The 13,474-nt window shown below is 35.6% G+C and overlaps 1 protein-coding gene across 1 annotated transcript; it reads left to right on the top strand.

Moving 5' to 3' along the window:
- Positions 1-3,205: 3,205 nt before the first annotated feature.
- On the top strand, positions 3,206-12,718 carry CYP715A1 (cytochrome P450, family 715, subfamily A, polypeptide 1). Its single transcript, XM_011627759.3, has 4 exons — positions 3,206-3,547; positions 7,065-7,294; positions 9,957-10,565; positions 12,080-12,718. Exons 1-4 carry the CDS (start codon positions 3,271-3,273, stop codon positions 12,503-12,505), a joined length of 1,542 nt encoding a protein of 513 aa, XP_011626061.2. The 5' UTR covers positions 3,206-3,270; the 3' UTR covers positions 12,506-12,718.
- Positions 12,719-13,474: the final 756 nt, after the last annotated feature.

Genomic DNA, 13,474 nt, shown 5'->3' with positions numbered 1-13,474 from the left:
TTAGAGGCTCCTTCTTCTCTACACAGGAATGTCATTTTCTCTCTCTAGAGGGAAGTCCATATTGCTCATACTTAACTCAAATAGGACACACCAAAAGGGTATACCACCCATCTACACAACACTTATGGGCAAAAATGAACAATGTTTTCGCCCATAGGTGCATCACTATTAGAAAAAATCAGGTCGTGTGCGTTTTTTGACCGTCACGAACTTGGCATGTCTGTGGTGCTACCGTCATGGACACACTAGACCTGTTACGGTCAAAAAATTATACAGAACTGCAATAAACCGCCACGGACATAGCATGGCCGTGGCAATGGCGAAACACTGTAGCAATTCATCTGTAGGCATTTTTTTGGTTTGTCCTATATATATATATAATAAATAGAAATCCTTATCCCACTAATAAATATAGTTATTTCCTCTAAAATTTAGTTTCCTTTCTAATCCTACAAAATAAGAATCCCAATAAAGAAACTCATTAATATCAATATTAACATCAGTAGCATTCCCAATAATATACGAGTTGCTGTGATTTTGGATCACCATATCTAGCAATGTTACGGTTGGTGCATATATCAAGCCGTACTTAAAGAAACTTGAAAGACTGCTTGAAAATTATTTTTTTAACTCGATGAATGTAGATCAGATGACTAAATATAGGTCTCATTTTTTTTTGTAAATGAACTTATCATTGAACAATTTTAAATGAGGAGAATTTGATTTTAAATTTTTAAAGGCCTAGATTTTGAATTAAAATGTAGAATTACAGTTGGACCTCAAAAATCCATTGAAAAATATTGTTTTCCTGTTGAAAAAACCTCTAATTTATCATCTCGATTTCAATATGTATGACTATGAAAGAAAAAAAAGATTTTGAATCTCAAAAATAGTGCATCTCGCAATATATTATCTAGACCGTCCATTTTTAAGATTTTCATATCGTTATAAATCTGCTTGATTTTAATATTTTTGGAGTTTAAAGTTTTATAATTAGATATAAAAAATAGATTTTGAGATAATCCTCAAAAAAAAGGTTTCCACCAAAATTAGTTATTATAAAATTTGGAAGTCCGCCTTAATTGGATTGTTTATTCTTATAAAATCTCTCTTTTCTTCATAAAAAGGCAAAAAGTTCGACAATATGACTTTATGGTCAAAAGTCTAAGCAGCCAAGGAGAGGGTTTTGTTGCTTGCTTAACAACTAACTACCCAAGTTCTCACACTAAGTCAATACTTGAATTTAATGTAGCATCTCAAGCCATCCCATTGGACTCTAGCCTCTGAAGCCATCCCATTGGACTATCACTAATTGTGACCTCTTTGTAACGAAGATAAATAATATCGAAAGTTATCGATTATTATTTGTTTACACAAGAGAGAGACTGAAGTCTAAGATGAGAGAGATAGAGTGGAATGGACTTGGACCCAACCTGGAATCGAGTGGTAGACTCGATCTATGTCCGGGCATCAGTCCAAAAAATGGATTTGGCGGGTTGGTTTGGGTCCAAATTTTTGACCCAAACACATTTCTGCTCTGAGTCCGATAATATTTTTTGTGTCTCAATATATGATATATCAACACAATTAAATTTATAGATATTTTAATTTTTAAGTCGGTTTCAAATCCCATGTTATATTTTTTGTTTCGGATCCGGGTCCGGTCCCGTATCATTTTTTGGTCCGGATCCGTGTCGGAACCGATCCGTTTGGACCCCTAGAGAGAGAGAGAGAGAGAGAGATTGAAATCTAAGACACATGTGGAATTCTAAGACCAAAAGGTTCGTTACGTGCAGTTTTTTCGAAAACGTTGACAGTTGTGGCATGGTCTTCGAGCCAGGGCGTTATCGTGATCATTTCTTCAACGCATAAACGAGATCTATGCCGTCCATCCGTAGCTGCCGTGGCTACTCCGCATTCTTTAGGATTTGACCAATGCCAGCTCATAAGAATGAGTTTTCAATATGAAACCAATATTTTCAGGACACCCATTATGTTGCACAAATGACTAAAATACCCTCCACTGCTATTAAAAATGTTCAAAATATGAGCCCGGCAAGACCCGTGGTTTTCGGTTTGAGCCCACATTCAGGATGGGCCAGGCCGGTCCATGGTCGGCATGATCGAAATTTTATTGGGTTGGGGCAGGCTCATTGTTTGAAAAACCGCATGATTAATCGGCAACCGCCCAGTTAGATCGGAACCGGCTCCTTGTCAGTTCCGGTTTCGAGAGGTTTTGGTGATCAGCCGATATTTTAAAAATAAAAATTCAAAAAAAATATTTATAAAATCACAGCAATAATGAATTTGATTTGTAATACGTTTTTTAATATTTTTTACATGTTAAAAATTACTTTGGTCATTAATATGCACTTTTAAAATCCATTTTTTCATTAATTTTCAACTTCCTTTGAGTGTCTTTTGTTTTAATAATTCTTTTATATGCTTGTCATATTTTAGTAGATTTTTTTCTGCATTTTTTTTTGAAAATTTTTTTAACAATTTTTTGGTCTCCCGGGACTTGACCGGTTAGAATGATTGAATCGGCCAATTTACCGGTTAGGCCGGTTAAACCGCTTCTGCCCCATATCCGATTAACCATTCCGGTTCAATGTTGTGAACATTGGCGGGGCTAATACTAGCCCACCCAAACCCAACCTAGAAATTTTTAAGTATAAGCTACTGAGCTTCTGGTCTGAGCCAAGCCTATGAGTTTGGGACCTGGGGCGGCTGTGCTCGGACTCGGCCCATAAACAGCCCTAATTTACTCTTAAAGGGGATTGCCATTTGTACCGATGGTTTGATTTTTCTCTAATAGCCGGCATTATTTTATATAAATGTCAAAGTTGGGCCTTGAATTATTACTTTCAACAAAGGCTTTTCAAGTGAAATTCACATAGAAATTTGTTAAAGTAACACACACTTAGACATCCCTTTTTGGGTTGATATTTTCTACATGATCTCTAAGGTGGCCAACTTAGTCAAATGGGGATTATTTTGGGAATGCTAAAGAAATTAGGGTTTCTCATTTTGGAGACACATAGTTGATGATTTTATAGCGTTTTCTTGAGCTTTTTTGGAGGCTGATAATGCCGGCGGTCAATTACATTTCTCTTTATCAATATTCTTCTATAGACAAAGTCAATAACAACAAAACATATTCACATGTAAATTATATTCAAAACATAATAGACCTCTTTTTGCAACTATATAAAGCACCCCAAGATCACAAAAAACCACGACTTTTCAAAAGTTTTGAGCTGTCAAAACATGGGTTTCTCTTGTCTTCAACACTTGCCGTTTGCCATGGCCATGGTTCTTATGTTATGCTTTTTCCTCTTGAATTTGGTATGGTTATGCTGGCTTTCTCCCATGAAAATGAAGAGAAGGCTTGAGAAGAAGGGTTTCAAAGGGCCACCACCCAAATTCCCTTTTGGAAACATCAATGAGATGAGAAAGAGGGCCCCTTTGGCACCCAATTCACTTATAAACCATGACATCCATGCAAGGGCCTTCCCTTACTTTGCTCAATGGAGAAAATCCTATGGTAAGTGCTCGTGCTCTGAAACAAGGACTCAGGTCAGGTTTCGCTAGGTCCAGAGCCTGAACCCGAGTCTGAACTGAAAGACCCCGTTGGGTTCGCCTGTGGGTTCCTTAAAATAATTTTTTTAACTAGGAATCAGCAGCCGGTTCCCATCCTTCTGGTTCCAAACTTAGGCAGCCTGCAGAGTTCCGGGCAAGCCTGAGGCGAACCCACCAAGTTCTGATTCACTTGCATGCACCTGATATGCTTCTAAACTTTCATGATCAGTCATCTATATCCGTATATTATTTGAGTAGTAGTCATCTATATCCATATATTATTTGAGTAGTAGTCATCTATATCCATATATTATTCCTGGGGCAACTTTGAATTATTAGGCAGTTTCTCCACCACCATGGCATTCTAAATCAGTTGTCTAAATTATTTGAACTTTAATGTTATGAAATGCATGCCACATGCCCAATCTTTGAGTGTCAATAATTCAGGTATTCCATTATTCCTCTCTCTCTCTCTCTCTCTCATGGTTCCTCTCTTTCTCTTTTTGTGAAGACATAGCAGGTGGATCTTATCAACCATTAGATTGAATTAGTAATAGAAGGCAAGTTAGAAACCTAGAATGGTTATTTTTCCTTTGCTCGTGGGGATAGGTCAGAATAGTCTGTGCATGACTTTCAAAATTAAAAAAATTTTCCACCATTGACCTCATTCAAGAAGAAAAACCACAACTGGATCACCAAGTTCCAAACTGGACATCTAAAGTTATTGGTTTTCTATTATAAAATCCCATTTATAATTGTTAGCTTTTTGCTGAATTGATTTTCAAACAACCTTATTCAGTTGCTTGTTAGTTTTTTGCTGAATTGTTTCGCAACAACTTTATTTAACTATTATTTTACTTGGCTCTTTGTGGTCATGTTGGACCACCGCGTTGTTGAAAAATCTTTTCTCGTTCTCACCACATTTCACACTCAAAAGCATGTAGAGCTTCCTGCGGGCGCAGGCCCGGATAACAGGCCTCCAGCGGGACGGTTAATGGGCCGGTGGCCGGGCTGGACCAAGCCATTGTAGGTGTATATTACTAACAGACCGGTCCAGGACGGGTTGAAAAGGCCGAAATCTGCTCAATTGGCCGGGTTTCTTTGATAAGCCCGAAAATGCCTCTGCTGGTCTATTGAGGCCCGGCCCATTTAGTTTTTTTTTTTTCTCAAATTGGCGGTGGGGTTTCCCAGTGTCACGTTCGAACCTAGCTCGCCCTTTCGTAGAGAGAGAGAGAGAGGAGAAAGAACCCATACGAATTATAGAGAGAGAAAGAGAGGCGAGAGAGAGAGAGAGAGAGAGAAAGAGAGAGAGAGAGAACCCCTACTGGAAGCTGGTGCTGTAGTTTGTGCCGTGATTGCTTGTGGAAGCTATATGCAAGATGGTCTCAGAGCGACCAAAACCATGTCCTAAAAGCATGAGGTGCCCTTCTCTTATATGCGACCCTTGCAAGTGGCATTTTAGGACCATCTGTTACTGTCTCCTTGATATATCATCGATGAAGTGTCACTCTTCTTCACCTGTTGCTATTTATGGTGTCTTGTCTTTTTCCATAAATTTTTTTGATGTACGATGCTCTTTTGAAGATATATCTCTCTCTCTAAAGAGAACATACTCTCTCTCTAAAACCACTTCCTGATGCGTTCATTCCTCCAAAAGTTTGAGGATAGTACATACTTGTTTGTGGCTTGCTTCTTTTTTCTACTGTTAAGTTTAGGATAACAGGGGCATTACAAGCACAAGTTCACCCTTCTAATTATGGTAAATATCTAGTATTTTGTGATACTATGTTTTCTTGTAGCATCCATTAAAATTCTATTCAGAGCTTTTATTCATCATATTCAATCGAAGTTCATATTATGATATATGTTGTAGTAAGAGAAGTATGTTTCCGATTAATCTTTGTAGTATCATATTGATTGGAAAAAAATATCAGTATTTCTACGACTATGGTTTTGCACGGATATCATGAGCATGCAACTTTGGGACTAAGGAATTGTATTATGATCTGGTTGTATCCTGGGAGTATCCTTGATGGGACCCACTTCGAAATTTTATTGAGACACAAGCATTTAACACTTTGAAAAAAGCCAGAGTATCTCGTGCCTCCAGATCCTTTGATTTTGGTCCCAGTTGTTTGAGAGTTTTCGTCCACCGTGATGTATCAACAACCTCGGTGAGATCCGACATACATTGTCACTATGTATAATCTCCGACAGCTGCTCCGATTCCTACGAGAGTCCGATTGATATTAGGAGCGTTTCTATTCTTGGATATAACCTTCAAAACATGATTTGATTCCTATAAGAGTCCGACTGATACTAGCAGTATTCTTGGATTATTCTTCTGGCACTATCCCGTATAAGGGGAAGTACTGCCGAATATTTAAGAATAGGGTAACAATGAAATTGTATAAAACCAACAATAATTTACTAAGAATGCATGTTATTGTAATGTGCTTGAATACATATATTCCTTCGCATATGCATATCCTTATTTATGCAACCCTCGGCTTTTATAGATACCAAGTTTTCCACCTTCAAAGTTGCTCCTTTTATGCTTGGGTGGAAGGGTTTTTCGTGTGTTTCTATGTGCATGTTTCTTTTCTTTTTTAATGTATTTAATTGATCTTGTCATGTTTCTTTTCTTTTCTTTTCTTTTTTAATGTATTTAATTGATCTTGTCAATGTGATGTACATAACTGAGCATCTACAAAAAATCTATCAATTTTTGTTAAAAAATGCTATCAAGTGATTCCTTTGATGCCCTTCTTTAGTTAGACCGTAAAGGGGTCGGGGCAAGTCCAGATTGACCCTTTCCCGGACCCCATCCAACTAGGTCCAAGTTGGACCTCGCCCGACCCTACCTGATCCACTAGGTCCAGTATACATAAAAATTATGCAAATTCTATTATATATATTCTATAGTTTGTAAATAATATAAACATAAGCATTTATTTGTATGTATATAGCTCGACGGTGACCCAACCCTACCCAACAATGAAAGGGATGGATCACAAAAGGACCCATGTCAGGTCAGGTTGGGTCCAGGTCAAATAGGCCCAGACCCTTCGTGTTGGGCCCAAACCCAAACCCGGCCCAGGTTGACTAGCCGATCCGCTCTCCTTTATTCTTTAGCAAGGGCATCTGCTTCCATATCGCTTATCCTTTTCAATTGATTGAAACACCCAACTTCTTGATAAGGATGAATATATAGATCAACACATGCATGTTCACACATCATACATATGTATGCATCTACTTTTGTTTGTATTTATTTTTTTTTTCTTTTTCTTTTTTAACTTCAAAAAAAATTCTTGTTTTTGGGTAAGTTAGTGAGGGAGAAGATCCCTACCCATTTTCATTAATAAAAAAATGAAGAGAATACAAATCATATATTTACAACCCTACCAAAGGGTAATTGTGCCAAATCATACATATGTTCATGTATTTTGTCTAATATGGCATGTATTTTGTGATTGTAGGGGATACCTTTGTATACTGGCTTGGAACTGAGCCATTTCTTTATGTAGCTGACCCTGAGTTTGTGAAACTCATGAATTCATCAATGGGTGGCAAAGGGTGGGGAAAACCTTCAGTTTTTAAGCATGACAGGAAGGCCATGTTTGGGAAGGGACTGCTCATGGTTGAAGGAGAAGAATGGGCTCACCATAGACAAACAGTTGCCCCTTTCTTCTCTAGTGGCAATTTAAAGGTATGTTTTTTTTTTAAGGTAGACAGGTCCTACGCGCTCTTTCAAATAGTTTAGGAGTTAGTCTTTTTTAAAGTATTAGTGGAGATTTAAAGGTATGTATCAGTATAAATAAATGTCATTGTCCATTACAAACTACCTTTTTTGCCTTTATATATATATATTTGTTCATATTTATTTATGTATTTATTTATTTTTAAAGTCTGTAGTCCTCTTGTACATATGATCTATGAATATTTTAAGGTACTTTATAGTCCATGCATACAAGGAAGAACAAGAAAATAAAATAGGAAAATTCCTAGAGGGAAAACTGTCAAACAGCACCTATATTAACTATTTAACATAAGACTTTATCAAACCACAACTAAATTGTCAACTATTATAATTCATGATTATGTCGTTGACGGGCTCTCTAGAATCAAATAAAAAGAAATGGATGAGATGTTAAATAGTTAAACTCTTGTACTTTTTTTTTTTTTGAGTGCATATTCTACGCTTTGGAGAGCAAAATTCACATTTAGTCCTTTGGACACATGAACTATTTAGGAGGATCTTCATGATCTCAAATTTGGATATCCACTTTAGAAGCAACAGAGTTTTTTTTTTTTTCTAAAAAAGGATTTTCAATATCTAAATGCCTATATCTATCTGACCGTTCAAAGACTGGACGGTCTATGTGGAGACGTTGAGTCCATATAGTTCCAAAGAAAATATATATATATATTTTTGATAGGTTGAGTAGGTCACATCCCCAATATAATATCCTAAAATACTTCCCAAGGTTTGAGGAAACATTTTCTACATTTTCATCTAGCAGGAGAGAAAATAATCATTTCAGTTTTTTTGTCAAGGAAAATTACACAAAACTTTAAGTGAATTTTTTCGATCACCTTGGATAAAATTCCCTCTCACAATCAAACACACAAAAATTAATTTAAAGTTTTATATATATATATATATATATATATATATATATATATATATATATATATATATATATATATATATATATATATATATATATATATATATATATATATATATATATTTTTATAAGTAGATGTCAATTTGGCGATATTGAAAAAAAATATATATATATATATATATATATATATATATATTAAATTGATTTTCACGTATTTAACTATTAGAGACATTTTCATCCAAAACTCTAGTTAAATTTTTGAATTAGGCTCTACTTTGATTGTTTAGAGCCTTGGATGTATAAACTTTTTCCAATTAAAAAATAAACTGAAATTCCATGGCTAAATGGCAAAAAGGCATTGTATAAGCATTTGGCATTAAACATGTTATTATGATCTCCACTAACTAAACGAAATGTACTGGTGGGTCCCACCACAATCCAAGCTAATAATAAGGGGACCCATCTATCCATGCTTACGCAAATTAGATGTCACATTTCAATTTTGAAAAGGAAAGGAAAATGGTTTGATGCGGTTGCAGCCCGATCCAAGTAAGTAAATCCTCACCTTATAACTCATCCAAAATTACAATTTAAGCATTGAAAAACCTTTACATGATCATCTCGACTTGAATATTATGATTGTAAAAAAAAAAAAAGATTTTAAGATATAAAAATAATATGTATAGAAACTATATAGCCCATCCATTTCACCTAAAAAACAAGTATTCACATATCCGCAAGATTTGTACCGTTTTTTTAGTTTAAAATTTTATTGTTGTTGTTGGAAATTAATTTTAAAGTTATCATGGAGATTTATTTTGCTGAAAGTGCTTTCCAGAGGAATTTGAGGGGAGGCTTTATTGTGTTTTCATAAAGCTTAGGCTCTATAGAAACCTCATCCGGAAATTTTTAACGGCTGACACATGCTCTACTCAGCCATGACAAGGTGCAGGGCTAACCCTAAGGATCGGACGAAATTCTTAAGAGTCGGATGAGATTCTTAAGATGGGTTCGACTAGAGTCCTTAAATCCTGGATCCTTATATACTTCACAAATATTCCAACACCAAAATTCAATATATTCAAAACAATGTTTACTTCTATTAACTTAATGTCGCCCTTTAAATTTGGTAAGGATCTATAACTCGACTAGGACCTCAAACTCGGCCTTCACCTAAGCCAAGTTACAGGGTAAGTCTAAAAAAATTCTAAACATTACTAAAAATAATTAAAATTACCAAAAACTAAAATAAGTAATAAAAATGAATAAAAGTCTACAAAAAAATGAAAAAAAAATACACAGAGGATGGATTATTGAAAAAAAATGGTTTATAACTAGAAAACATTTCAAAAAAGCCAAAAAATAAAATGCAAACATATGATGTGAAAATTAGCAAACCAGCATTAATTTTTAATGGTAATTAAGAAGGAGAGTTGGACCCAGAATCTCACCTTGGCGGTCGAGGCCGAGTCACTCGAACCCTGAAAATTGTTGGAATTGCTTTAGGCCTTATTTGAGCATGTTTGTCATCATATCAAGAAATAGATATTCTTACTTTTATGGCAATCTTGATAAAAGCATTTATCAATGAAACACCTTGTTTTTGCTCTGTGAATAATGCAGTTCAAGTTGGGATGCCAACTACTGTTTTTAATGGGTTGTATGGAAATAATAGTACTATTGCTAAAATTCTACCCCCTAATCGAGCCTAAGATATAACTATGTTTTGCTCATTACCAGGCAATGATAGATATAATGGTGGACTCAACAAATAAAATGTTGGATGCCTGGAGCAAGCTGGTAGATTCTGGCACCACAGAAATCGACGTTGAAAGCGAGATAACAAGATCAGCTGCCGAGATCATAGCAAGGGCTAGCTTTGGTGTCAGTTATGAGAATGGCAAAGATATCTTCAAAATGCTCAGAGCAATTCAACAGATTCTCTTCAAGAGCCAACGCCCTGTTGGCGTCCCCTACAACGGGATCCTGCACCTCAGGAACCTCAGAAAGGCCGTACAACTATTCCTCTTGAGCAAACAAGTCGACTCTAGTTTCCTAAAGCTCGTAAATGATCGCCGCTCTAACACTGATATCCAGAGAACAGACTTGCTTGGCCTCTTGCTGAGGGATGGCACAAGTGAGAAGGAGAGGAGGTTTACTAGCCAAGAGCTTGTTGATGAGTGCAAGACATTCTTCTTTGCTGGTCATGAGACCACATCTCTAGCTCTTAGTTGGACTCTTATGCTCCTGGCTTCACATGTGGAATGGCAGAAAGAGCTAAGGGAGGAGGTCATGGAAGCCACCAAGGGAGAAACCCTAGATTCAAACATGCTCCCAAAGCTCAAAAAGGTAATGTTCAACTTAAAGAAAAGTAAAGGCCTTAGTATTAAATTAAGACAATTTGTTGCAAATTTTTCTATTGAAGTGGGTGGCTTGATTCATTTGTCAAATTCAAGTTTGGTTGCTTAAATTAAAAATTTAGGCGGTAGTTTGAATTTTACATTCTGCATTGTGGAGGTGGAGACTAATGGTAGGAAAGTCATTTGCTGTTTTTTATTCCTAAAAGATTTCTCTCATTCTAAGTCACAAAAAAAGCCCAAAGCTTTAAATCATTCCATTATATGAGTTGTTGATGAACTGGTTAATCATTTAAATTGATGGCTAAGATATCAACATGTGAAAGGGGCTGGCGCTGTTGTGGTAGCAACCCCACACCCTAGTCACCATGTTGTGAATTCCATTCTCATTGATATCACCCGACTAACACCTTCAAGAAACTTAACTCCTAAACTATTTGAAAAAACGGGTAAGGGCTATTTTTCCCACTGAATTATCAATATATATATATATATATATATATATATATATATATATATATATATATATATATATATATATATATATATATATATATATATATATATCATGCCAAAATTTAGTCTAGCCAAATGATTATGTGCTCTCACGGGAACATGTCCTAGATTCACTTGCCTCAGGCAAAATCCTACTTAGGAGTATTTTTCAGTCCCAAGATTTTGGGGATCTAACCTCCTCCATCTAGTGACCAACTTGGAAAGAAAAGCAAAAAGGAAAAATGTATGCCTACACATTTGCTAGAAATATAAGGTCAAATCTAAGTATTTTAGAACTCAAATCCTTTTTTCACTTTTTAGGGAAATCCTTACTTAGTCATTATGAAATGGATTCTAAAATTTAGATATAGAAAGCTCTCCTAAGTGAGTATTTGCCTAATGAGCAGATGTACATTGCGCTCCGATGGGAACACATTATATGCATGCTTTATTGTATATATTTGGAAAATTTATCAAAATACTCGTATGAGTTGAACTATTTATCATTATGTACTTTTGCATCTATCCCAAATCACATCATGTGGGTATTTTAAAAGGACACGGTTTCTCGGAGTCCATGTAGAAATGAGTCACCTCCTAAATATCTATTTTTGGGATGGATTTTTTGACATAATTTTTAAGTACATGTAATCTCTAATATCAAGATCATGAATATGAAAAAAAAAATTTAAAATTTTAAAAAATAATTCTATTAAGAAAGCATTTGGACTGTTAGTTTCAATTATTTTTAGATGGACCACCTATTTGAGTCAATTTTTAAGATGGATGTTTTATATCTCGGGGACCGCAAATGTAGAAATGCAGTCCCTACCTTATGAAACAATTTTCCATTTTAAAATTAAATCAAAAGATAAGGTAGATTGATGAGTGACCCATCTTTGATGCGTATTTAAACAAATTTCCTTATATATTTTACTCTCTATTTGCATAGTACAAATATAAGAGACTTGTCAAATTACTAACTTCCTTTTTTGTTTTTCCCCCTATCAGATGGGTTGGGTGATGAAGGAGGTGATGAGGCTGTACCCTTCAGGACCAAACGTCCAAAGACAAGCAAGAGAAGACATCCAAATAGGTGACAAAATGGTTCCCAAAGGGACCAACATATGGGTCGACATTGTAGCTTTGCACCATGACCCTAGACTATGGGGTGAGGATGTGAATGAGTTCAAGCCTCAGAGATTTAGAGAAGGGGTTCAGGAGGCTTGCAAACATAGAACAGGGTACATACCCTTTGGTTTTGGGAGTAGAATGTGTGTAGGTCAAAATCTCTTTATGATGGAGTATAAGGTGGTATTGGCAATGATTTTAAGTAGGTTTTCTCTATCAATTTCCCCATATTATTGTCATTCTCCCACAATAATGTTGTCCCTTAGGCCTTCTCATGGGGTGCCCCTCATCCTTCATCCCTTGTGAGATGTAATTTTAGGTTTTAGGTTTTCTTCCTTATTGTTTTTCTTTTTTGTTGCTAGTGTTCTTTGAGGAGTTTCAATGTAGGATATTAGCATCGTATCCTAATGCCCCTAACCACTGAGCCAAGCTGCCAAAGCCTTATGATGGGCTCTTTCATTGTAATATCATTGAAAATAAGTGTTTGAGAATATAAATGCTGCATATGTTGGAATTAAACCAGATTGACTAGTGCTTCAAACCAACTTTAGTAGAGGTTAAGCAGTTTTGGATTCGAATTACGAAGAATTGAGAATTTTTGTGTGGGTGAGAGAACTGGAGATATTCATGTGTTTAGCAGTAACTTTATGATTATTTTGATTTGGTTTTATTCAAGATTTCCTACTCAAATTTACTTATTGAGTTTATATTTGCAAAACTGCCTCGGTGGTGTTGACCGAGGTAACAAAGGAGTTCGATTTTTGGTCACAGTCGAGCTCAAATACGTCCATTCACTCTATATTTGTATCTCAACAAGTTTTAGACATGGGTCTACATTTGTACCACTCTTCCTACGGGCGATCAATAGTGAGATTTGACTTCTATAATTATCCCTAATTTTGGATACAATAAATGAATGATTTGGAGCATAAAAGAGGGGATGCTCTGTCCAGCAAAGTTTGAACCATTGTTATGTAACTGAAAAAAAAAAGAAAAAAAAAAAACTCAATTGCTTATGCTCAAATTTATTTCACGTGGTTAAAATCAAATCCCTAGCCTAAAGGCAAGTCAAATTTGGCCTCTGTATTTCCTAGAAGTATCTCAAGAGAATACAATTTTGAGATATATTTAATAAGTGCTTCACTCATCTCAGTTTTACAAATTTGGATGAACTTTCAGTAAGGTTATGTTGAGTCAGCTAAATTTGGCATAAGCGAGGATTGACATAGGAAGATTAAATTTATAATCTTGAATTTAGATTTTAAAGGACCATTA

The sequence above is a fragment of the Amborella trichopoda genome, chromosome 7, assembly GCF_054954075.1.
Source record: "Amborella trichopoda isolate Santa Cruz 75 chromosome 7, AtrichopodaSantaCruz75HAP2 v2.0, whole genome shotgun sequence".
Lineage (NCBI taxonomy): Eukaryota > Viridiplantae > Streptophyta > Magnoliopsida > Amborellales > Amborellaceae > Amborella > Amborella trichopoda.
Note: the sequence above shows the minus strand (reverse complement) of the source record. Positions and strands in the feature narration are given on the sequence as shown.